At 46.9% G+C, this 26980-nt stretch overlaps 1 protein-coding gene across 4 annotated transcripts in view; it reads right to left on the bottom strand.

Annotated features, from left to right (window-relative positions):
* GSG1L (GSG1 like) overlaps nt 1-21547 on the bottom strand; it is a 56232-nt gene extending 34685 nt beyond the window's left edge. For 3 of the 4 annotated variants that reach the window (XM_079320978.1, XM_079320977.1, XM_079320979.1), the window contains exons 1-2: nt 20729-21423; nt 4672-4719 (exon numbers count right to left, since the gene is read on the bottom strand). In XM_079320978.1, coding sequence (XP_079177104.1) covers nt 4672-4719; nt 20729-21029 — 349 coding nt within the window. In that variant the 5' untranslated portion in view covers nt 21030-21423. Of the gene's footprint in view, nt 1-4671; nt 4720-20728; nt 21471-21504 lie in introns of those variants that run through there. The other variant, XR_013776240.1, reaches the window with a different exon arrangement.
* Between the last annotated feature and the right edge of the window lie 5433 nt (nt 21548-26980).

The following is a 26980-nucleotide window of genomic DNA, read 5'->3' as shown; positions in this document are numbered from 1 at the left end:
TTCTGTGCTGTGTTTAGGTGAGACTTGATTTGTTTACTTGCTGTTTGCCATGTGCTACTGTAGCTCTGCCAGCCACTTTTGAGGCAATACAGAATTGTTATTGCTTCATCTCTCCAGGATGCACCATCACAGGCTGTTGTGATGTGCAGGAGCATGTCCTACCTCTGCCAGGACAGGCTCTCATTGAAAAAGGGCCCCTGTAAGATTTTGGGCTGTTCAATGTCCACTAGCCATGAACATTTTCCTTCTGCACTGTTTTGCCTTGCCTCAGCCTCTGGGTTTAAAGCCTTGTTTATTTTGTGCATGGGAGTTTATCAGTGGGTAGGAAGCAATGCTGATGGCCTTGCCATTCCTTGTGGGAATTGTTCCTCCAAATCAGGTACTGCAGAGCACTGGAGCAAGCTGGACCAGGCTGCAGCACACCTGTGAGGAGCTTGTCCTGGGCATCCTGCCCTGTGTCTGTGTGGAGCCAACACTGACATCTGAGCCTGTTCCTGAGCTCCCCCAGGCTGCTCAGGCCAGAGCCCCTCATTTCCCTGCTGTGGTGCTTGCAAAGCCACAGCCTCCACCAGCACATCCCAGAGACTCTAGGGCACCACATTCCCTGCACAGCCCTGCTCTTCTCCAGTGAAATGCTTCCAGCACAAGGGCTGCTCACAGCTGGTTCCTCTTGCCCAAGGAGCTGGGCTGGGCTCAGCTCTGGCTCTCCCTGGGGCTGGCAGCTGGCAGTGACACATCCAGAGAAGGATGCAGGAGCTGGATGGATGGAGAAGGATGCAGGAACCCCCATACAGCCCCAGGAAGGGGCAGGAACACCTGGTGGTGTTAAGGAGTCACTGGAGCCATTTATCAGATCATTTGATGGGACCCTTTGTTCTCCATTGTGGTTTCTTGATGTGATTTTTGGTCTTGGTTTCCTCCTCTGCAGGTATCCTCCTTTTGAGATTTCCATTGGGCACAGACCTGAGGCCATGGGAAGGGGATGGCAGCAGGTGCCATGGGAGGAGGAGTGTGGTCAGGAGTGTGCCAGCCTCCCTGTTCTGGCTCAGCAGCAACAAAACTTTGATAAAGTTCTGTGGAGAATATCTCAGAAGCAATTGAGATCTGAAACATCAGGTCCAGCCTACTTTGTCAGCTCCCTTCCAACTCCTTTTGGAAATATTTGCTGCCTTACTGCTCCTGTCTGCAGTGAAAATTAGAGCACTTAGTGGGTCCCAACAGCTGCTCTGTGAGAGCCCATTAAAAGTCCTGGCCACTGTAACCAGCTATTGCTCTATCATTTTTATCAATAGCAAATGTAAACTCTCATAGGAAAATGATTTTTTTCCTGGTTAATATCTACCATCATGAAGCTGATTTTGCTAAGCAGCTTTGGCACTAAGAACCAGCAACAGCTAATAAATTCAATGTTAGGCTTATGAGGTTCTGACAGATTGCTGGCAGCTGCCTTAAATGCAGGAAAAAGCTCTCCTAGTGTGGGTTGGAAATGCTTATTTATACCATACTGTGGGTCTGTTTGCCCCAAATTTTGCTGCCTCCTTTTAGTAGATGTCATTGGTGAGATATATGAAAAGGGTACATTAACTGATCAGAGAAACATTTTCCAGCTGCACTGGAGATCAGCACTAATGCATAAAGATAGGAAGCTCAGCCATAAACTATTAGATTTTTACTGTAAGAGTTTTCATTTATGAATGCAAGGTTTGAATAAGGATGTGACTACACCTCATGATGGATGGTTTTATTGACTGTGAGTTTTTCTGATAGGTTTTCCCCCCTATATCAGAAGTTTTAAAATAATCTGCAGGAGTTTAACTCCACCTTGCTGTTAATTGGTGGTGGACTCAGCAAAGAAGGGCTGTGCAGCTGCACTGAGTTTGTTCCTAACATTTCTTAAAAGTGAAAGATGATGTGCTCAGAAACAGGCAAGGGCTTGAAGAGCCTGTATTTAGCTTAGAAGCTGATCAGACAGGGATTCTCTTTGGATCAGGAAAAAACAACTAAAAGGAAAACTGAGAAACCTGAGTGCTCAGCTGCAGTAATGGAGCTTGTATTGCAGAGACATTTCAGATAAACAACCACTTCTTGGCGGTAAGTGATGCTAAGAATATGTACAGAAAGTGAGTAAGTTGCAGTCTCATTTTGAAGATAAGTTTAGTCCCAAATTTCCCAGTTACATGATTTCCTGTGAAAACCACAATGTTTGAATTGAATTCAAATTTGCTATTCCCTGTATTTTATCATTTCTCATTGACTTGGAATGGCTGGAACTGAGTAATTGAGGAGCCTCTGACCATTAAAGTCAATGCTGAGAGAGGGGATGAAGAAATTAAAGGGATGGGAAGCTCCTTCTAACTGGAAAAAAGCAAATTAAGTCAAGACATTAAAAAATTCTTCAATGAAAGTAACTCAGGCATCAATTTTCTCTTCACATGTGGTGAGAGTAGCTCTGGAGAGTAAAAGGCTGATGGTGAAAATTCCAGATTAACCATGTTGCAGTTCCAACTTGATGTACAGTTGTGGAATTTATCCTGGTTATGTTTATGAGTGGTGGTCAGCACTTTCCACCTCTGACAAAGCATTCCCCTCTCTTTCTGTCAATATGCCTTACAACTCCATGGAAAGTCTTCTGAAATAGATAGAATTTTCTTTATAACACTACACAGAAAGAGCCTTCCTTCCTCAAAAAAGAAAAATAGAATTGTCTAGAAATATGTACTGACATCATGCAGCAACTCTAAAATTCTCCTGGAAAAAAAAATGCTGACAGCATTTCACACAACCAAAAGAAATCCTAAAAGTAAAGCAGTAAATGCTGTTTTGGAAAGTGTGTGGGTGATGCCACCAAGCATTATGCACCATAATGAAGTTTCTCAGAAAGGGATGAAGCAGAAAAGCAGCCAGTGCCTTTAGAGCAGGCACCTTGTGGTCAGTCCCAGCCTTGGCTGGAGTTTCCCTTCCCCAGAGCCCTTCAGCTCCTCTCACACCCTGTCCCTGCCCATTCTCTCTCCTCCTGTGTCTCTCCTTCAGGATGCTGCCCAACTCCCGTCCTTGTTCAGAACTTTCCAGAACTTCAATATCCTCACTGCTGTTCTGGGAGCTGCACTAAAAAGCACAGAACACTGCACAAGAAAGCACAAAATACCCCACTGTATTACAGAAAAGTGCAGCTTTCAGCTTTGTGGATCTCTGCCCTGCTCCTGATAATACCTGAGGATTTGAGCTTTTATATTTTTCATATATTTGTAATCCTGTAATTCTTTAGTGTATAGCTCTAAACTCCACACACAGTGTGAGCTGCTGCTTTCCCATTTTGGTCAGACACAACAGTTCCTCTCCAGACCTGGGAATCAAGGACACCTCATTGTCTCAGGTCCTGAGAAATGTAAATAAAAGTGAGTTGGGGGAGAAAACATGGGGTAAATTACTTTATAACCTGAAGCTGTAATTGGAAGATTAACCCCCAATATTAAAATGGACCAAATTTATAAAAAGTGTGAAAACCTGTGACCTATTGTCTGCCTGAAATGTACCTGAAGGCACTTCAATAAATATACCTGCTTTTTATTCTCTTAATTTTATCTGGCTTCTGTTTTTAGACAGCCTGAGAAGGCATCACAGAGTCCTTTTGTGATGTTTCCCAGCACACAGTTTGTTTTCTGGTGGCTGCTGAATGTTGAGCTGGTGGTTTCATAAGAGCCTTTGTGCCCCAAGGTCCCATTTGTGTGTGTGAGATTTAACTCGGAGCCCATTAGCGACGCTAATCCCAGGCTTGTTCTTCCCTTATGTGCATAATTTATTTGGGTTTGCTTGCAATGAATTTCACAGAGGCTCTGTGGCTGCTTCTCTCCCTGCAATATCCCCCTGCTTTATTAGCAGTAATTGCCTTTCTTCCTGTTTTCCAGTGGATCAGCAATTCAGGCAAATTAAGGAAAGTTGTTCCTTATGCCACTTACTGCTGCTGCACTGAGCCTCAGGAAGGCACCCTGTACCCAAAAGGTTTGGGGATTGTCTCAAGTGATATGACAAAATACATGGGGTCCCTCGTCAGCTGGGACCAGGATGGGCTCTGCTCACTTTAATTGAATTCTATGCATTTTTTTCCCCTTATAGATTTTCAAATGTGGGGTAAATTGCTCCTGAAAATGAAAGAAATCTCAATACTTAATCAATTAAACTCCTATACCAGGGTGAGGAAAATGGTTACAACCTGCTTCTGTACACTTGAATATATAACTTTTCACAAGGGTAAACAAACCAAAGAAGCATCTGGATGATTCCTTCTCACAACGAGATATTTGGTACTGTGACTGCATTTTACTGACCATAAATGTCTTCATGGTCTGTGGAGACCACACAGCATTTCCTTCCTCAATAGAGGAAGAAGGGCAATGCCTGTCTTACAATATAAATCTCTATTTTTCTTGACAAAAGCCATCTGAGTTAAGATCAGATAAATGGCAGAAGTTCATAAAGCCAGCAAAAGGTTGTCACAAGCCCTTGGTGCTTGTTTCAGCTGGCTGTGTGTGACTCCCTGGGTGCTGAGGGAGCTGAGCTGCCCCTGGCACCCAGGTACAGCCAGACACAGCACTGATGCATTTGCATTCTGTCCATTTCCATGGGAATTTTACCATCAGTAAATGGGAAGAAGCCTTAGCTGTGTGCTCTTACCTTTTTCAGAAGCCGGGGCAAGGTCAATAAAACTTCGACATTTTTCACCTTGAAAAGAAAAGGATTGTTTTAGGAGACAGAAGTTGGTTGGTGTTGCTCTGCCTGGGGTTCCTGCCCTCATCCCACCCCAGTCTGTCCAGGACCTTGGGGACACACTGGGGACAGACATTCCCCTGTTCTCCACCCTGCCCAAACCCACTGTGTCCAATTCCCTTGTCCCGCCAGTGTCCCCAAACTTTCCACTGCCATGGGCACAGAGCTCTCCACACACAGATGTGACACACATGACTAAGACAAAACCTGAAGCTAAGCAAATGTAGAAATGTTTAAAAAAAAAAGTTTAAAAAGCAGGCAAATGCCTTTGCTCTGAGCATCACAGCCTGTGCCACTCCCTGTGCTCCACTGTAAATTAAACTCCTTCTGTGTTTTGGACTCCACCTTTGGCCTTGTTGGAATTTTTGAGAAGTTTCTGAACAGGAAATGTATCTTAGGGTGAGTGCTTTGACCTTTCTTTTTCATTTCTTCAGGGAACCAAATATGATATAATAATTCCTCTGCCCTGGGTGCATCCCTCCACCAAGTGTACGTGTTCCTTTCAATATTATGTTCTGCAAGGTGTGCTGGCACATCTGCCAGAGGTCATGGAACAGAGCCCATTTTGCCCTTTAAGACTTTAATTGATGCAAAGGCAGTTATAGGACGAGGCTGTTTTTTTTTTTTTTTTTTAAATTAGCTTTGCTCGTTTTTAATTGCAAAGTTCAAAAGACTAATCTAGGAAAGGTGAGCCATTAAAAAAGAATAAACAGTGAAATGCCACAGTGAGGGTGAAGTCAGTGTATTTTTTTCTTATTTGTAATTCAGTGTACATAAAAACCAATATAAAGTGTTCATCTTTCTTGTGTCTTTGCTGGCAAGATTGAGATCAACCTCATCATTCAAATGACAGCTGTGCTTACATAAGAATTTATTATTATAATGCTAGTATTACTAATTTTTATTTACTTTTTGCAACTTTAAATCTATGCTAAATACACTGAGAGGTGACATGTACATGGTCCGTTGTCAAATTAGCTATAAAAAAAAAAAAAATAAGGTTCACTTGACATTGAAATGCACATCTTGATATGTCCAGGGGAAGGATTTCTACTCTTTGAATCCAGGGGACAGCCAAGAAAAGGAAATGACACTTGGCTTGCCAAAGCAGCATCTCTGTTTCCAAGGGGTGGGCAGGGCAGGCTGTGTCTGAGCAGGTGTCAGGTGAGTGAGTCAGTAAATTTTGGGGCAGACAAATGGAAAGATAACTGATGGATCACAGAAATCACCAGCCCTGCACATTTCCTCACAGAGGAATGATCACAGGGATCACAGAGCAGGGCTGGGACTTTTCCCACCCACATTCTGAAATGCTTCAAGGATGGTGATACCCAAAAGATGAAGTTTTTTCCCACTCTGCTCCACTTCTGGAGAAGTGTTTCCTTATGGCCAATCCAAAATTCCATAGCTGCTCTGGCATCAATGCACTCATCCTTTCTCTGTTTGTAGGGACATGAACAAGCCCAGCTCCCCCAGGTTCTTCACTTTAGGTTCCTGACCAAGAAATCCAGATAAGTAAGTGGGCTATAAAAGATACAAGGTGTAAGTAGAAAACATTCCCATCCAGAGCCTCTGAGTTTTAGGGCATGAGGTTTCTCAGGAATGTTATTGACATAAAAGCAAGGGAATATAGGGAGAGTGACCTCTAGATTTGGACTTGATATAAGCAGATTAAGCAGGATTTTTCATTCTAGCCATATGGATCTGATGTTTGGGTCTGGGTTTCGTGATCCTTCTTTGTTTTTTGCTTTTTGTTTTTGTTTTTTTTTTGAGGGGGGCGCAGATGTAAGTTATTACTTTTATCATAGTTTTATTTGAACCTAACTTAAAGCTGTCACTGATCATCCCTCACTTGTGTTACAGTGAATCCAAAGCCATATTACTGGAAACCTTTGACAAATAACATCTCCAGGATGTTATCCCAAGACAGGCAAAGGGGGATGGCCTTTGCTACTAGAAAAACTGCACAGACTGCTCTGGGAGCTGGGGCAGTGCTTCTCTGAGTTAGCAGAGTGTTTGGCTGCTCTCCTTTTCTGCAGGGGAGAGGAGAGGAGGTCACAGGCTGTTGGGAGCAATGTGCATCTTCTTCCTGCCTCAAATTCAGCTTGCCCAGAACACCATCTCTACCTGTGGTGAGGCCTCCAGTTTAAATAATGTGGACAGAAAGTGCTGGAGTGTCCAGAAAAAGTCCTCTAGGAGTGATAGCAAAAAAGAATGCCTGGAGACAGAAGAGGCTGGATGCCACCTCCCTCTAAATGGCTGATTGTGCCTGGCTTGCTGCTGAAGGTCATGGTAGGAGCTGCACCAGCAGTTCCAGACCCTCCCCTTTGCTGTTCTGCTGCTGGAGCTCTGGAAAACCCTCTTCCATTTTCAATGGTAACCACTGGTGGTATTTATAAAGCACAGCCACATTGCACATGCAGACATGCATCTCGCTGAGAACTGAGGATGTCAGCAGTGCTTTCACTGTTCCTCTTAGGATTTATTCTAAGTTATTTTTGGGTATCTTGTATAACTGATCTCTTAAGCCCTCTTAAGTTTAATTTTAGACTTGGCAGAGTTTATCCTGCTGTGCTGTCCTTTTCCAGATGCATCTTCTCCTCCTAACCAGGCTCCTGGAGAGTCTTTAGAGAATACAGAAAAGGCTGTTCAGAGAAGCAACAAGAAGAGTCTCTGGGATTCATCCCCTGAGAGTCCTGCCTTATTTGTGGCTGTGATTCTGACAAAGAAAGCCAAGGAGTGACCTGTCCTGAGCTGCACTCAAGCAGAAAGAAGAGGTGGGACCTGGCTGGAATTCTCTGCAGTTCCACACAGGAGCAGTGGCTGTGGGCAGTGCACCTGAGGCTCTGTGGAGCTCAGCAATGGCAGGGAGCTGCTGGAGGCTGAGCACACAGGGCTGAACAACACCTAGGCAGCCATGAGAAAAGAATTTGGCACCAGCTTCTTCTGTGGCTTCCCAAGGGTGGGGCAGAAACATCATCTGTGCAAGTCCTTGCAAATGCAATGACACTGACCCTGCACAGGCTCAGCTGTGCCTCTGCTGGGCTTCCCAAGGAGGGGACATGGCTCACAGGCAGGACTGGGAGCTAGCCAGAGCCCAGAGTTCATCTGTGGCTAATTGATGCTAATTAATCAATCTAATTCTGTATATGTGCATGTCTGTGAGTATTTGTAACTTTCTGGAGAGTTTCAAACTGAAGCAGCCAGAGCGTGGGAGGAGACACATCTGGAAAGACTGAGCTGGTGGGTGGGGAAGAGTCTCGATGTTGTGTGGGTAATAGATGTAGAGCCCATGAAAATATCTGAGGGATCACCAGGGTGGTCCCCAGGCACCTGCAGTGGGAAGAGGTGGAGGTGTTTCAGCAGGATCTGCACACCTGGACAGGCAGAGGAGGCAGAGGTGCTGGGGTGATGTGTCTGTGGGTGCTGATGAAGGCACAGCTCTCTCTGGGCTCTGTGTGGTCAGAGACATCAGTGCCAGGCTTGCACGTGTGTATGTGTGTAAATGCTTGTCCAGCAGCAAAAAGATGAAGGAAAAGGAATTCCCTGGGCCTTAGGCTCAGCTTGCTAAGATCAGGCTCAGGATCCTTTCCTCTCAGAGATCATGCTCAGCATCCTCTCAGAGATCAGGCTCAGCATCCTTTTCTCTCAGACAAGCTCTCTGGGACTTCTCCCATCCTGTGGCTCTGCAGCTGGGGAAGGTCCCTCAGCCCTGCAGGGTGAATCCTTTCCAGCTCCATGGCAGTTTCTCCTGAAGAAAGCTCAGCTTTGGGATGCTGTGTGGTCTTGGAAAACAGAGGAAGGTGTGGATTTGATCCCTGCATCAGAGCCAGGGACACAGAGAAAGTTGTGGCAGTATCAGGGGATGATCTCTGTGTCTTGCCTGCAGCATGAAGCCCATCCTCCTCCTCCTCCTCCTCCTCCTCCAAAGCCTTGCATGCCTGTGGCACACTCCCATCATGAAAGCTGCCTGCCTGTGCAGTGCCAGCCTGGCTGGGCAGGGAGCAGAGCTGTGAGAGCAGGGTGAGCAGGGAGGGCAGGGTGAGCTGTGAGAGCAGAGTGAGCAGGGAGGGCAGGGTGAGCAGGGAGGGCAGGGGGCTCTGCTGGCCAGAGCTGCACAGGTGTGGGGTCACCCCTGGGTTCTCTCACCCCAGGCAGGTGGGTGAGTCCCCTGACACCTCCCTTTCCTTCCAGAGTGGGGCTGCTCCATTCCCTGCCCTGCTGAAGGGTCACACACACACTTTGGGGCTCTGCTGGAGCCAAACCTTCACTCCTTCCCAAGGCAGAGCTCTCAGCTCAGCACCTCTCTAACCTCAGCACAGTGTGAAAGTCCAAGCTCCCCCAAGTTCAATGCTGCCAGAAAATCGAGGCAAACAAGTTCCAAAGAACCATCAGGTCCCAGGGTTTGCTGGCTCCAGGCCCTGCCCTGCCCATCTTTGGGTACATCACACATGCCTGGCTCTGCCTCCCAGCCTGGAATTCCTTCCTGGCCATGGAGTTAGAGCTGCATTGGGCAGCTGGAGGGCAGGTCTAGGTGCACATGAGCTGGGTCTGAGCTCCACACTCAGATGTTCATCCAAGCCCTGGGTGCCCTCTGCCTTTAAGCCTTTGGAAGCAGCACATTGTTCTCCTTCTCCCACTAAAAAATGTGATTTGTTTGCTCCTGTCCTCAGGACTCACACAGGAATCTGGTGGTTTGGACTGGAAATGAGGAAGAGAGCAGAAAAAACACCCAGAAAGTGCTTCAGCTTCAAGACAATATTCTGTTTCTAATGTGGCTATTGTCATGACAAAGAGCAGAATTTGATGTTCTGGGTCCTACTTATTGGTCCTGCATTCCAGAGTTCTTTCCTCTCTGAGCCAGGGTAAATGCCTGATTAATAATGAAAGCAGCAAAATAAAAACAGCCTTGAGAAATTCTACTTTGTATGTCTTGCAATGACACGGTTTGAAAATATTCAAGTAAAATAAATTGAAATCTGGTAGTTCTGGCCGAGCTCTGTTATAACTCTGCTTTTCATCTCGCCAAAAAAAAAAGAAGAAAGAAAATCTGTCTGTATCCCCTTACTCTGCATAAAATTTTACGAGTTCAAAAGTGCAGTTATGATGGAAATTTAAATGATTACATTTCTTTTAAACAACATTCCCTTTTAGTAACACCCTGGCTTCCAGCCTACGACAGACAAGGTCCCCTTTTTTTTCTCACTAGGCCCTAAGACATCTTTATCTCTCCAATTATATCTGGAGTCATGTGATTCTGATGAGATCCCACATCATCTACTGAGAGTAAAATCATTGTATTTGTCTAAAAAAAGATATAACCCTCAAGGGATCCCAGCCTAGACGAGGCTGAGGACTCCAAGACAACTTCAGTGAAAAAAAGTACTACACAAGGGAAAATACAGGTTAATGGGCTCACCCAAACTGAGTTGTATCAGTTAATTACCAGCTGAAATATGCAAACTTTGATTAAAGTAGTCTCAGAGCACTTAATTGACTTTTTTTTCCTAATGAAAAATTGAGTGTTAATCTGTAAAATCAACATTTTCCAGTTGACCCTGTTGATTTTGCTGAAGCAATATTTTCTTCTGGAAAATAAACAAGCTCACACAGAATTGCACAAAAATATGTCTTGAACTATGCAGATAATTATTTTCCCTTCCTTTGACAGCTGCCATTCATTGCTGCTGCCCATCAACATTTCTGCTATCTCTAAATATCTTGAGCATTTGCCCAATTTCTCAGTGATTACTCACAGCCTGCCCTGCCTTTGGGATTGCTTTTAAACCTGAATGCTGTGCTGCTGTTCTCCTCCAGCAAACCCAATCCCTTCCAACCTCCTACTCAAAGTGGGAAAAATGCAAAGCTTCCCACTTTCCCCTTTCCAGGCGTGCCCTTTCCCTCAGTTTGCACATCCCCAAAGGAACCTTGCTAATTTTATCCCAGAGGTGGGGTTCCCTTTGGGTGCTGGAGCAGGGAAGGGCTGGGCAGGGCAGGGAGTGTGGGCAGAGCTGGGGATGCTGTTGGTGCTGCCTGGGACTGTGCCATGGCAACTGCTCCTTCCTTGATGTGAAAAATCTCAGCCAGCATCTCAGAGCAAACATCTCCACGGGCTGCTCTCAAATCTCTGAAACCCAGCCAAGTCACAGGATTCAGCTGATTGTCTTGGTGAGACCTGGAGGATGTGTACACACATCCATCATTGGGAGAGCTGGGGAGGAGTCAGGGTTTCCAAGTGATTGTGAAAATCGGGGCAACAGCACTGCTGAGAGAGGTTTGCAATGATTTTGGTGTCAATTAGAGCTGGCTTCATTAAATCAAGGAGCTCTGAGTTGCTTTAAGAGTTTGAAGCTGTAGAAGAGGAAGGGGAGGGTTTCACCTGCTCATCCCAGGGGTGACACACTGGGCTGACCCTGAGCCAGTGTAAATATGCCAAAATAAAGCAGATACTGGCAATCCAGGATCCCTGAGACACCCAGAAAACTGGGAAAGACAAACCCACACAGAGGATGTAGCTGCTGTCTGTCCCTCACTGTGTGAACCTTGTCTGCTCCCATCCTCCTGTGCCTGCCCTGGCTGCTCCTTGGGTTCAATGTCCTGTTTTTCCAGGCAGGAACCCCTGGCTTGGGGTATGCAAACAGGTAACTTTAACCTTTTCTCCATGGCTTTTAAAGGAAGTGAATTGCAGCACACTGGAAATGAATATCCAGTTTTTGAAATCAAGAAAAATTGTGCTTACATTTCCTCTAATGGACCTTATTGCCAAGCATGTACCAAATAACTTTGAAACAAATTCTCATTAGTGTTTTTTGTATGCCTAGGTGATGCACAGTGAAATCAGGCTGCATTATGAGGTTTCATTGGTCCCTTCAAACCTAGTGAGTCTAAGCATGGTGGAATGTCTCTACCTCCCAATTGATTTTCTACACTGTAAGCATAGTTTGAGTCCTTTTTTCAGCCAAATGGAAGGTGGAACACAGGAAAATGGATTTTGTTTGCCTGTGACTGTTCTACAAGCCATGTCATTCCATAGTAATTACATCTGCTTCTTATTACTCACTGGCTTTTGTATTCCTTTCTAAGCTAGATCAGCAAAGATTGATACTGCCTTTTGGTTTAGCAACAAGAACACTGATGTTACACCAATTTGTGACTACAGAGGGTCCTGGTAGAAGCAGCCCTGTTCCCAGGCACAGGGCTGTGTGCTGGGTTTAGGATGGGAATAATGCTGAGACACAGAGGTGGTTTGGTTGTTGCTGAGGAGGTGCTCTGCCACTGAGGAGGTGCACGAAAAGCAGGAGGGAGCATGGCCAAGACAGCTGCCCCAAGATGGCCAGGGGAATATTCCACACCATAGAATGTGGTGCTCAGTGTGTAAACTGGGGAGAGTTTGCTGGGAGCTGCCAGTCACTGCTTTGGGCTGGGCTGGGCAGCAGTGAGCTGCACCTTGCAACACTTTTTTGGGGGGGTTTGAGTCCTCTCTCCCCACTTTTCTCTATTTTTATGTTCGTGTTGTATTTTACTTTATTGCAGTTATTAAGCTGTTCTTGCCTTGACCCACTGGTGTTACCTTTCTCAAACTCTCCTCCCCAGCCCACTGGGGCAGGAGTGAGCGAGGGGCTGAGCAATACTTCATTATGAGCTGTTAAACCACAACAACCTGTTTGTCCCTATTTTGAGATCTGCCAGCCAGCCAGTTCTCCTAACTCCACACAAGGCAAGTTTTAACATCAGTAAGGAGTCTGGTGTGATTTAAAACCCACAGGGATACCACAGTGATTGATCTTCCATCCCTCATGTGTTTCCTCGGCCCTGAGTGCATCTGTTCACATTTTGAGCTGACACTGGGGTAAGGCATCTCAGACCCCTTTGAAATCTGGGACCTGTGTGTTAATCTTCCAGCACTTTGAAGTTTATCCCATTTACAAGGAACTACCAGAACTCCTCAGATGTTTCCTTTAAAGCTGCTGGATTAAATGGCTGAGGACAGACACATCCAAACACTCATGAGGAAGAGTAACATATCTAATAAGGAGTAGCTAGCTGCCCGGTCCTTTCCTTTGCTCTGCTGTGAGGCTCAGCCTGCAGGGACTTTATGTCCATGTTTTATGGATGATAGATGTTCACACAGCTAGTCTGCCCAGCAGGATCAGGAGGACCTAAAATCCAAAACTCCCAGAGCACCGCGGACACAAAATATCCCCAACATGCTATAAAAACCTGAATGTCTGCAATAAAGCAATCACCACCAGAGAAATCACAGCTATCGTGTACCACAGGAAGGGAGCAAGAGTCCTCATGAGGAACACGAATAAATCTGTGAATTCCTATGGCCAGACCTATCTCATCCTGAAAGCAAAATACCAGGGATTTGTTAGGAGGAGTTCACAAGTGCTTTTTTGCAATGGATCCTTCCCATGCTGTAAAGGAAGGCAAAAATTTGTTACTCTCCCTGTTATCTAGCCTGAGGGAGATTTCCCTTCTGATCCCAAATTAGATCATCAGTTTAATGTTCAGTGCATGAGCAGCCATAGCAATTAGATCCTGAGCAGCTGTAATAATGTCAGCAGCAGCAGAGCAGCCTCCTCACACACTGCCTCCACCTGGAGCCAATTCCTGCTGCTTAGATTGGAGAAGGCATTAAAAAAACGTGATGGGCACCCAGCCTGCAGTTATTTTTCCCTTGGCTCCCACTGGTGCCCAGCAGCCCCCTGGAGCAGGGATGTCACAGAGCAGGCACCGTGTGAGCCAGGAGGGCTCCTCCCAAACCTCCTCAGGACACATCAGCCATGAGGACTCACTCCAAGCTTCCTCATGCCAAAAACATCCCTCTTCTCTCCTGCAGCTCTTCCTGGGCTTTGGAGGGCTCCATTGCAGCCCATGGTTTCCTTTGCTCACACTGCCCTCTGTGGAGGTGAGGTCCAGACACACTCTGCCAGAGCCTGGCCTTGCATTGGCACTTTTCCCCTCAATTATCACTTACTCAAGTCATGTTATTTCCTTTATCCATACAGATACTACATCCCCTCTAGCTCTTCAGTCTGGTACACTACAGAACACCAGCTTTCTTTGCTTGAAGTAGATTCTCTTTTCTTTAACTACCTTGGAAATCCCTCTCTGCCCCTATTTCACTTTATCCTTTTTACCATACCCATGCACCATGCCATTTACAAAACACACTGGTGTTGCCTGTGGTGCTGATTTTTCCCTGGAATAACCTTTTCTTTATGCCACAGCACTTGGCAGCTCCCAGCCACCCCACAGACAAATACTGGCCCCCAACTTGGTTCTTATCTTGGTACCTACCCGTGACCTCACAGAGCTTCAGGCATCAGAACCTGGTGCTTTTAAACTTTTTAAAAATGTAATGCTAAATTTCAAGATGTAAAAAGTAGAGTAAAACTCTCTGAGGCCAGCTCACAATTGCAGTTATGCAGACAAATCTCTGCTCTGTAACGCCAGCATTCCCAGATTTTGTGCAGCAGTGTACGTAAGAAGCGTGTTCAGAACAGGATTATTCTCTTCCAATTAAGACTCCTGTGATGGGAATTGCAATGTCTTAGACAGACTCCCTTTTGGCCAGTGAGGCAAACACGTAATCCCAGGGCTCATTTCATCCCCCAGGAGGAGCAGCATCCCAAGGAGTGCCCCCTGCTCTCCTCTCTAATGAGGATGTTGATCAGTTTGGGCATAGACACCTACATTTGCTGATGGCCACAGGCTGGCTGTAGGATTCATCTCACCTTTATTTTTTTTAGGTGACATAAATTGTATCCTTAGCTCTTTTTTTTCCCCCTAATTTTCTTTTTTTCCCTTTTTCTTTTGCTAATCCTGACAATAACAGAATCAGTCCCAAAACCAAATTTGAGGACAACTAGAAATATCTGGTCTCCATTGGGATAAGTCTCCCTTTTCTATTATTTGCCACAGTCTCCTTGTAAGACTGTTCTTTAGTCAGTTTACAATCTATTTATCCCAATGATAATCAATAAAATAAAGTCAGCCTGCAACACAGGTTGATGCAAAAGGTCTCTCTGCTCCACTGTCTTTGTCTCCAGTGACAGATGTTTAGGGAAGAATGAAGGGGTGGGCACAGGGTGATTCTGCTCCTGTACTCCCCTTGTCACACCAGTACTGCAGCCAGTCAGGGATTGCTCTAAAATCATCCTATCAGCAGCAGGGATGGAGGTTTCCTCTCTGGATCCATGCAATTCCCAGTTTTGGCCTTCTCAGCATTCCCTGGCAGGGAGCTCTGCAGGAAGGAGTGCTGGTTTTTTGCCTGTTTGTTCTGGAATTGTGGGAGCAGTCAGTGGTGTGTGTTGTCTGAGCTCTGTCACTGTCACTGGATCCCCACCAATGTCACCTCTCTGTGCCCTGGGCTCAGCCTCAGGCTGGTCAGTGCTGTCCAGTGTGGGAGCCCTGCCTGCCTCTCTCCCTGTTCTTACCATCCTCCCCACTCTCTGCAGCTCTTCTGGAAAGAATTTTCACTGGGACATTCCACCAAATGTTTTTCTGTGAATCCACAGAGACTGGGTCTAATCCATTACCCTTTTCTGAGAAATGATTCATCTTGGTAAATACTTTACTTTTAATAAACCCATACCTTTGACAAAACCTATTTGTTGCCATGCAATGAGTGCTTTCTCTGAAAACTGTCCTAAATTCCCTGGGTCAAGTGGCCTGTATGATTTTTTTCCCCACTTTTCTTTAAATACAGTGATGTACAGATTCTTCCAAACCTGCATTTTCATGTACCAATTATTTCAACATCCTCAGATGGAGATTATCCTGGGCCCCTGGGTTCAGTTCCTCTAACATTGGAAATTTTATCTTTAATACAGAGCTCTGCCTCTTCCATTCCTTTTACCACTCTTTCCTTCCTAACAATTTATAACCAGCAATTTTTGCATTCCACTCATGCGAATAAACCTTGCAGGTTTCAGTCATGCCAATTATATTGTATTTCTCATAATCCAGCAAGAATTCCCAAGTCCTCTTGCTTTTAATTATATACTCACAAGGTACTTCTCCCCAGCTCCTGTCTGAGCAGCCACCTGTGGTGAATCACTGTGATGTGTGATTATCACAGGGGGTGGGGGACAGAGGTGTTGCAGAGCCACTCTGCAGCTGTGAAAGGCTGTGGCAAGTTCTGGTATTTATGTCACAGATTTATTCATTTCTGCTGGAGAAACCTTCTCCTTCTCTGGCTGCTCCTCAAGGCACGCTCAGTGCCCACACTTCTGACCCATTTTGACATTTGCATCCTATCTAAATTCCAATCTACCATTTCCTCCTTCAGGAGTGCTGAGGAATAGGTGGCATAGAGCACACAAAGTGTTACAGACCCCTGGCCCCCCAAAACATTCAATCCAAACCCACAAAACAAGCAATGCATACCCATTCCTGCTCTCCTGATTTCTGGGGAGCGTGCTGAGCATCCTTGTTTATTTAATGGGACAGTACTCTTAAAAGGCAGCTGGGCAGCTGCTCTTCCCCTCTGGCTGTGGGTGTTAACACTGAGCTTATCTGTTGGCTGGCAACATAAAGCAAGGTCTGAGTTCATGGGTTTTCTATTAACATCAAAGCAAACACACAACTGAGCAAAACTGGCTGACTTCTCATTGCTTCCCAGCAACTCCAACTATTTCCTATTCTCCTTTAGAATTTGATATGCCACCTTGCCTACTTCATGTGTGAATTTTTTCATGGCAGGTGTGCTTGAGCCATGGAATCCAGCACTGCTGCTGTCAGTGCCCCACTGGTGTGGAGTCCTGTGAGCAGCTCAAGCACAGACTGTGTGGGCTGTGTGTGCAACAAGATACGCACTCAAAGTCACATTTTAAAAGAAATTAAATGCTGGTGAGTTTGGCTCTGAGACATCTGTCCATGGCCCAGGAGTTCACAGCCCAGGAGGAGCCCCAGGAGCAGCCTGGGAGGGCAGAACAGGGCTGGTGAGTCTGCAGAGCTTTCTCTTCATCCCCTTTTGAGGCTTTTTGTTGCTCCTACAGAAGGTACCTCCAGCAGTGTGGGACCCAAAGCACTGAACCCACTCTGAAAGGGAGAACCTCTTTCTGGTAGACTGGGATTCAGCACACTTTTGAGTCACAAATTGTGCTAAGCAATTACAGGACTCCCCCACCAATGATATATAAATGCTCCAGTCCCTCTTTTCCCAGAGGGGATTCACAATTAAATTTCTCAGGTACGAAATGCTTTTGGAATTCTTGAGCTGTCCTAGACATGCTGGATAAAAATAAACTCTAGATTCACAAATTATTTCAGAAATAATCACAGCATTCAATCTCTGTTAGAGCTGTCAGTGGAAACCAGAACCTGGCACCAAGAGGCAGGCACGCTCCAGTGGGCTCTGCTCAAAGTGGATGGCATGCTGCTTGCTCCTCAGCCTCTGGAATCTAAATGCACATTGCAGATAAACAGGGGCAAGCAGAAGACACTCAAAAATTTGTTTGCTTGCTGCCTAAATGTCATTTTAAGGCATGATTGAGTCCCAGCCCCTTCTGCCAGCTGGGAGCCCTGGAATCCTGTTCCCTGCAGCATCAGCCTGCTGGGAGCTGGTCCTGTTGGCACTACAAGATCTGCTGTGTTGCAGCTGCACCAGTGCAGGGAGCAGAAAGTTTTGATAATGTGGCTGGAGGAAGGAAATCAAAAGGCTGGTGGCTGGAGGAAGAATGTGGCTCATGGCTGTGAAAGTTTGGAGGCTTTGGAGAGTTTTGGCAGTACCACAATTACAGAGTTACTAGCATTCGCATGTTCCTGGTGGATCCAGCACAAAATCACAGAGGTCCCTGCATGGGAAGGGAGCCACAAGGATCATCAAATCCAGCTCCTGGCCCTGCACAGACACCCCAGCAATCCCACCCTGTGCCTGAAGGTGTTGTGCAGACACTCCTGGAGCTCTGGCAGGCTTGGTGCTGGGACAGTACCCTGGGCAGCCTGTTCCAGTGCCCAAACACCCTCTGGGAGAAGAACCTTTTCCCAATATCCAACCCAAACCTGCCCTGACATGACTTCAGGCCATTCCCTTGGGTCCTGGCACTGGTCAGGACAGAAGAGATCAGTGCCTCACCCTCCTCTTTCCCTCATGAGGGAGTTGTAGGCTGTGATGAGATCTCCTCTCATGTTGCTTAAATTCAGACATGAGTGAGTCAGGGAGGAATCAGGACAGGGATGGGAGCTGTGGGAATGGTGCTGACCATGGGCTCTGGCCATATGCTCTGCTGACAAGGTGTGAGGCTGTGAGTGACTGTGGAGGGGACTTTGCCTGGAGCAAGGCTGCTGCTGCAGTCACTTCAGTGTGCTGCTGGTAAAGCTCTAAGAAAGATGCTGTTGACAGTGCACAGTGCATTTGAGCTGGGGATTTTGACTAATTTAATACACCACTATTTAACAGTACGAATACAATGCTGTTTAACACACAGCCATGAGTGTGTGATTGTGCTGCTGCAGGGCTGGGGTGCTGAGGATGGGGGGATGAGCCTCTGGGGTGGATTCCTCACAGAGATTTTGGGGGGCTGTGTAAGCACAGTCCCTGTGCTGTTGCTTGGGGCTGGTGCCTCGGGGCTCTGCAGCTCAGATAAAATGATCATCACTCAGGCTGCAGAAGGCCATGACAACACTCTGGCAGTCTGGTATTACAAACCCATCAGTCTGAGCAAAGAGCTGTCAGGTATTTTATGTTGGCACTATTAGGGACAAATTTAGACCCGTGTCCATTACATTGTTCCTGTCCTTAGCAGGAGTAGATATGGTAAATCTGAAAGAGGCAGCTGTCTGTCTAAGCCAATATATCCCTGAACCTGCCTGGGTTATTTCCAGAGGCTGGTCACTCCTAGTCTGCTGACTGAGGAGCACTTTCCCTCAGGTTAGTGATTCAAATAAAGGGAACACTCACGGAGCTGCTGTGGGGGCGTGGGGAGGGAGAAGCAACCCCTTCTCTCCTGCTTTCACCATAACTTTTTAAAGCAGGCTTCCAACTTTCTCCTGAAATCACCCACTACAGCACAGCTTTGTTTACCCAGTACAGAATAGATCACTGTGTTTCTCTTCTCCCCCAGATAACTCACTTTTCTGAGTGGGCTAGAGTCACACAGTTACAACTTATCTCACACATAAATCTGGACTTGGAAAGATTTCAGTATGTGCCAGAAATATGGGCATCCTTGATCGTGCCAACCCCAGCTAAGATGCTCAAAAAGCCAGAGAGTCTTAGGCTGCTCACTCAGGCTGCTGTGGCCTAAGCTGATTCCCAAATCAGTAAGACAAATAAGCTTTTTTTTTTCTGTGGTTTTCTTTCTAACATCAAGAGTGTTCCTTTGGTGCTCTCATTACAGCCTGGAGCTGTTGCAGTACCAAGGCTGGAGTTCATGAACTTTCCTTTTTTTGTACATTAAATTTAGTTTCAATAAACAACTAATTCTGCAAGTACTCTCCTCAAAAACACCAGGGAGAATACACAACCCTTTGGAATGAAACAGGCTGTGAGCACTCCCCCAGGTTTGCCCCATTTAGCAGTACATTCTCACAGAGAATTCTGTCAATTCTACCAGAATTCTACCCTAAACTTCCCATAAGCAGAGGGGCTGTGTTCTCAGAGACACAACACATCCTTCGTTAGCTGTTCCTTTCTCCCAGCAGCAAATCTACAGAGCTACTTGATCTACTCCTTGGGAATGGCAGCATGGGATGATGGGATGGGATGGGATGGGATGGGATGGGATGGGATGGGATGGGATGGGATGGGATGGGATGGGATGGGATGGGATGGGATGGGATGGGATGGGATGGGAACACCCCAGTGAGGAGCAAGTATCCACAGCCCATCATCTCTTGCTGTGCCACATTTGTAAACTTTATTTTTCAGTCACATAATCTAGAAAAGAGCTCTTTCAAAAGCAGAGTGTGGAGGTTAGCTCTAGCAGACAGCTCTGGGAGTAGGGACTGTCAGTTTGCATCTGCTGAGACTTAAATGGGTCCCAGGGCAGCTGCCTGCCATCCACCCTCCTGTGTTTTATTCCTTGGGAAGTGCCAGCCTACAGCAGAGGGAATGAATGCACTGATAAACTGAAGAGATGTCTTTTTGAGTGCTTCCCAGCAAGTAAATGGCTGAGCAGGGAACAGAAACGATCTTTCTCGTGCTTAGTTGAGCCCTTTAACTGCATTTCCCTGTCCAATAAACATGCACTCCAGGGCGGTCATTCACTTCAGAGAGGGAAGAGAAGAGGCAGGCTGGGCTCCGGCAGGTCCGAGCAGTGCCCTCTGTGCTGCCCTGGATCCCTCTGTGCCGGGGGGATGCCGGGGGTGTCAGGGCTCCCCGAGCCGTGCCCTCTGTGCTGCCCTGCATCCTCTGTGCCGGGGGGATGCTGGGGGTGTCAGGGCTCCCCGAGCCGTGCCCTCTGTGCTGCCCTGCATCCCGCTGTGCCGGGGGGATGCTGGGGGTGTCAGGGCTCCCCGAGCCGTGCCCTCTGTGCTGCCCTGGATCCCTCTGTGCCGGGGGGATGCTGGGGGTGTCAGGGCTCCCCGAGCCGTGCCCTCTGTGCTGCCCTGCATCCTCTGTGCCGGGGGGATGCTGGGGGTGTCAGGGCTCCCCGAGCCGTGCCCTCTGTGCTGCCCTGCATCCCTCTGTGCCGGGGGGATGCTGCGGGTGTCGGGGCTCCCCGAGGAGCCGCCGCTCCCCGAGCGCTCAGAGCCCGGCACGGCGGCACCGCCGCTGCTCCGGGGCTCGGCTGGGCTGGAGAGCCCCGACCCGCATCAGCCAGCAGGTAAACAAGCAAATCCCCGCTCTGGCACGGAACAGGTTGCTTTCCAACCCAAGAACTATTAAATCGCTGCCTCTCTCCGCAGGGCGAGCCTGCTGTAAGGCACGGCACGGCGCGGCTCGCCCGCCGCTAATCGCGCCCAACGAGCACAAAGCAACACAGGCTGGAGGAAGTTGGTTTGTACTTACCAGCAGCATTGATATTTTCCTCACAGGAGTACCAGATCCCAGTGTGGAAATACCTGAAAAGGAAGCGGTCATCTCCCGTCTCCCAGCTGTAATGAACCACATTCTGGTTCGTCTCATTTGCAGTCTCATTCCCGCCGTAGTTGAGGCAGTTTGTCTTCTTCTCTTTCCCACAGCTCGGCTTGGGGACCCTCTGTGTGCCCTCACACCAGTGGGTCGTGATAAAAGCTGTTGTAGAGAAGAGGAGAGCCATCAGATTCAGACTCACTGCTAGCAGGGCTCTGCATCTTCGATTTGTCTTCATGGTAAATCCGCCCTCCCTCCCCCTCCTGCCGAGAGTAGAAGTCAAAGGGGTTTGTTTTATTTGGGAGGGGGGGGGGTGGGTTTCAAAGCCTCTCACGATTCAGAATCCAGTTGTCCAGGCATCAAAACTCTCAGCAGCTCGCAGCGAGCTGTAGAAGCGCTGAGGGAAGCGGTGCGGGCGCACTCCCATCCTCGCCGTTCACTCGCAGCCTTTGCGGGCTCCAGGAGCAGCTGCCGGTCCCTCGCAGCCGCGGAGCTTCAGCGCGGGGCGGCTCTGCCTCCCGAGCAGCTCCCGAGGCGCGGCGGCATCCGCCGGGCCAGCGCACAGCATCCTCCCGCGGGGCTCCGCAGCCTCCTCCGCCGGGAGACACCTGCAGCCTGCCGGGCTGGCTGTGCCCTGCTCCCGCAGGGTGGGCAGAGCGGGCAGGGACAGCTGCCACCGCTGCCACCGCTGCCACCGCTGCCACCGCTGTCACCGCTGCCACCGTGCCCCGCACCGCTCCGAGCCCACTGCAGCACGCCGGGCTGGGGGAGGCGTCACGCCTCAGTCCCGACAGGAATTATTATTGTTGTTATTATGTGGAGCTGTGAAAGGCATTTTTCGTGTACCGCGGGGTAGAGATTCGTCCAGGAGGAGGAGGAGGGATGGAGTACTTTGGCATCTCTGCTCTGAGCTACAGAGTAGTAAATCCAGGGCTTGACTCTGCTGTTGGCATAATGGTGTAAATCTCTCTCTTCAGAGCCTTGCTCTGGCAGCCTCAGAGGAATTTAGATTTGAAAGTGTGTGATGTGTGAAACCCACATTTTCCACAGCACCAAGTGGAGCCCCTTGCCCAGGCTTTTATTCCCAGACCCAGCTCTTGCAGATGTTTTGGATGAAGTGAATCTGGAGGAAATTTTCTAGGTCCTGCTTTGTGCAGACGGACAGAACTAATTAGAGCAAACCTTGGGCTTTATTCACCAGATGGCAATGCTGAGAGCAGGGATTGCTTAATGCTCAATATCCCTTTGCCAGAGAAGGTGCTGTCCTTTCCCCATATCCTGCTGGCTCGTGGAGCTCCTGACCCCTTTGTACACTGCTCTCTGGTGAGGGGCAGAGCACCTGGTGCAGGTGGAGGCACAACCCAGACCCCGTGTCCAGCACTGACACTCCTGTCACACAGAGCTTCTGTCCCTTAGATGAACACAGTTTTCTGTGCTGAGGAAGCTGTTAGTGCCTTCTCAGTAGTGTTTGCTTCCAGCCCAGTTTGTACTCTCTGCAGGGGCAGTGGGGCTGCTCTGGCCTCTCAGAGCAGTGGCTTTCCCTGGAAATACCCATGTAGCTAAGCAGGCTCACACTGCCAGACAGGACAGGGGTCATGGACCCCACAGACAAAGCTTGTCCTGTGCTTTGCTGCCTGCAGACAGAACATGAAACTTCTTCAGCTCCTTGAGAAAACCAGGGAGGATTTCCTCCTTAAGGCTTCCAGGACCTGTTCCTGCCTTCCTGATTCCCCCCGACCAGGTAGCCACAGGACTCTTTTTGGTGCCATTATTCACCACTATTTAGGTGAATGTCTGAGCCCAACTGTTGATGAGATTTTCCACTATTTCTACACCCACTTGCATTGGTCATTTTTTGTTATAAATAAACTGGAAAGTTAATGGTAAACTTTTGTGAGCAAACTCACAGAGCTCTGTGAGAACAGCTGTGTAAGTCTGGTGAAATAACTTTGTACCCAAGAGCCTTGGTCTTGTCCACTCCTGCCTGTGCCTGATGAGTGCCAGCTCCTCAGGTTTGCCCTGTGCTCTCTCCTTGTCCTGCTGGAATTGCACAGCACCTGCCCCAGCCCTTCCAGTATTCCATCTTGCAGCCAAGCCATCAGCATTCTTTCCTTGGTTTTAATTGCATGCAAAAATCAAGGTGATAGCTATTCAGAGGACCACAGGATTATTACTTCAATTATTTTTTATGTTGCAGGACATTTATTCAGTAATGTGTTTGTGGTGTTCCTGTATTTCTCAGGGTTATCCACTTGTTAAGAGGAATAAACAAAGCCCTTGAAACTTTGACAGAAAGCCTTCACAAGAAAGCTGGTGCTGTTCTTCAGGACTGTCTTTCAAGTGGCTGCCAGCATCTGAATCATCACACTTCTCCAAGTGTGAATATAGGTCTTTACAGCTCTTTTCTCACAAATTTTCTCTACCTATTGCCCTGTGGATTGTGTTTACTGGCCTGCACACTCTGCTTCTCCTGTGCCCATCTCCCTGAGGGGAGGGCAGCCAAGACTTTTGCTATCTGGGATAATTTTGTCCTAAATACTTCTTACATTTGGTTTTTACTCCTAATCCTGGCAGATATTTCTATTTCTGTTCCTTTTATCTTCTTCATTCTTGTTTTTCAGACTGGCAGAGCTGTTGAGAACTCACATGGTGGCAGTAAATTTAAAAAAAAACAAACCACAAAGCAGAAATTTGGTTTGTTTTGTGATACAGAACTTTTAGAATCTTAAACATTTGAAAATACTGAGCACAAAGTAAAGTAGGCTCAGTCAGAGAATTTTTTGATACGAATAATTTTCTTTTTCCTAAAGGAAACCATTTTTTTGGGGGGATTATTGAAAATAAGGAAACTGTTCTGTGCTATACTCATTCTGTAATACTCCAACAACTTCTCTTTATATAATCTCTGTTTATCAGATTTGTTGTGTATAAAAGTAGAAAGATCATACATATGCTGCAGAAGGCAGTTCAGATGCCTGGATTAAGGAGTATTTATGTGGCATTATCCTTAATGATAACGTAGAAGGGTTTGAATGCTACAGAGATGTAATTTTCAGGTTGTGGCTACAAGAATCTTTAAAATCCTTTTTGCAGCAATAACTTTTCTCTGATGCTGTTAGAAAGAAATACCTTCACAGGTTATAGTAACCCCTTTTCCTTTAGTATTTCTTACAGGAGCAGTGTAAATTGCAATCACTCAGTATTTACTTGTGTACAAAAAGAGTTTGACCCAGAGGATTTAAAATAATGATAGCTTTTGCAAAAGGAATCTTTCAATCAGGCTCTGTTTTTCACTAGTGGAAAACAGAGGCACCATTCACTGAAGTGAGAGGAAGCCCTACTTTTGGGTCCTCTGCTGCTGATGGGGACATGCTGAGCTCACTCTGGGGATTTATTTGGAACCAGCAATGTCAAATGCATGGGATTATATGCTGGATTTAAATCAAAAATTTAAACTCCCTATAGCTTGTTTACATTTTAATTTCTCACAGCTCTGTCCTCCTGGGCTTCCTCGTGTGTTTGTTTTGTCCTTTTCAGCTGTCCCTGGACTGGGGTTCCCAGCTCCTCCTGCCACTTTGGACTGGACCCCTCCTGGCAGCTCCTCTTTGCTTTTTCTCAGCACCACAGAGCCACAGGATTCACTTGTTCTATTCATTTGTTTTGCAAATGACTCAAAATCTCTTTTTCTAGTTGTAATTTTCCTCCTTTGACATAGAGCTCTGCATAGATCATCTTTATCTCTCTCTCTCTGCACAGTAAATACAAATTATTGGTGTGCCCCCAGTATCCCTCCCCTGTCTCTGCTTTGTCCAGCAGAATGGGAAGTTTCTCCTTACCTCAGTCACTGAAGGGGTTTTATTTTTATATTTGGAGAAGAGGGTTGGGATGGAAATGCTGTACATATTTCCCCAGACTGTGTTACCCAGCTGTGAAGTTTGTGCTCTCTGCACCCTCAGGCTCCTTTTTTTGCTGTTTTCACCCTGGTTTTTATCTTTTTCCTGGAGCTCTGACCCAGTCTGTGCTCAGCAGTGATGCTTGGCACTCTGAGCACTCAGGCTGGGCTGTGCAGTCCTGCTCATCTCAGAGCTGCTGCTGAGACCCAATCCTGATTTTTGGCAGAAATTAAGCCCTCAGCAAGCAGGCAGCCCCTGGGGGTCTGAGTGGAGGTGGGCTGAATATTGATACCACAGGAAATCCTGGTCTTCACTTTAACTTGGCTTGCAGTGTGTCTTTCACATACTTTGCTTGTGGGCATTTAGGCAAGGACAAGAAGATTGCTCAGGAAATTCTCCCTGTTCCTAAAGCAACCAGGCAAAAAATGAATTCTGACAGCACTCTAGCAAAGACCTTTAGTAGTCCTGACGGAAATGGAAGTGGTAAAATAAACTGTTGCTTCTCCCATAACAATTTCCTTGGTCCAGCATCACTGGGCAGTAGACAAAACATCCCTGAGTGCTCTGTGCAGGGGCCCTGCTGTGGATGCTGTGGTCAGTGGCCAGCACTGCTCACCCTGGCTGTGCCACACTCAGGTGTCACACAGCATCAGCTGCATCAGCCAGCACTGCTTTTGTGTCAGAGCTGGGTGGGACTGGCATGCCAGCAGATTTGTACTCTGCTATCTGCATTTAATTCTTCCAGCAGCTGGTGGAGAGGAAGGGAGATGAAAAGAAGTGACAGGTGTGAGTCATGTCTTGATTCGTGTCTGGGAGAGCTGGCTGGCTCAGGTGCCTGAAGAGGAGCCCAAAAGGTCAGGGCTGAGCAAGCACAGCACTCCTGAGGCAATTCCCAACAGCTGTTGACACGTGCCCACCTATGGTGGGAGTGAATTAGGTGTAGTGCTATCCTACTTTTGATCCTGAATTAGAAATTTTTCTGCCTTAGAGTTACAAGAATTATTTCCTCGCAATTGACAGTTGGATTGGATTAAGATGAAAGTTTAATTAATATTTAGTACTCTTTGTTAAGGCTAACTTTGATATGTCTAGGTTATTACAAGAAGCTACAGGCCCACTTAAGAGGAACTCTAAAAGCAGAACCCACTTCATTCTTTATTGCTGCAATTAAAGAAGCATTCTTGCACATCAAAGCCTTAATGGCAGCTTGTGAGTCTTTCAATATTCCCGGGCCCCCTGGCCTGCCATGAAAGCAGCAAAAGTGGCCACAACCAACAGAGCAGAGCTGAGAAATGTCAAAGAGTTCATTACCCAAACATGCTCTTTTATAACCCAGGCATCAGATTTCCATACTCATATGAAGTTATATTTTGTCATATCCCACTGTGCTTTTGGAAGTGTCTAATTCACTGACTACAGATGGATTAATTTATATTACTGGCTTGTTGTGTTTTTAATGACATTTTTTCACTTCTCTTATCAATGTATTTTTAGGGACAGAAGCTAGAACATTTACATGCCTGTTGTTTTCTGTTTCTGCCTGGCAAAGGAGTAAACTGTGTGCATTTAGTATCATTTATATTGAGTAATGTTGCTTATTTGTATGTCCATGTATTTTTCCCCCATAATTAGGATTCATCCATGTGTCCAGGCATTTTAAGTGGTAGATTATGATTTGCAGTGGGATTTTAGTTCAAAAAGGAGTGATCAGGGAGATTTGTTTCAGCAATCTCTGTACCTGGAGCTTCATGTTTCTATATCTTCTCTGCAGAAATTGGACCCTGTGCAAAATGCTCTAGGGGAAATAGATTTTAGCAGAGCAGAGTAGGAGAGGCTGCTTTTGTGCAGGGATGGCTTTTTGATGGGGCCATGCAGATTTGCAGGAAATGAGTGCACATTGTGTCACTGGGGTGTGTTCCAAGCCAGGGCATCAAGAGCCCTGGGATGAGCCCATGATCCCATCAGGGCAGTGATGCTGAAGGGGAGGGCAAGGTTTGCTCACCACAGGAAGGCAGGATGGTCAGCTTGGCTCTGGAAGCTGAATGTAACAGGACACTGAGCTTGGTCTACATTGAGAGAGGAGTTGTAGAACATAGCACATTTATACATACAGCCAGCAGGTTTTGAACATTTCAGCAGCAGACCTTAATTTGAGCAGAAATCTCTCCCCCAGGAGCAGAGCAGAGGACAAAGCAACCAAACTAAAAATCAAGAGATCAATACCAAAAGCAAAACCCAGTGGTAAAGATGCCTCTCCAGAGCAGAGGTAATTTTATAGCTGTTCCAAGGAGAAGAG

This window comes from Erithacus rubecula, assembly GCF_903797595.1.
Source record: "Erithacus rubecula genome assembly, chromosome: 17".
NCBI lineage: Eukaryota > Metazoa > Chordata > Aves > Passeriformes > Muscicapidae > Erithacus > Erithacus rubecula.
This window is presented reverse-complemented; position numbering and strand designations above follow the sequence as displayed.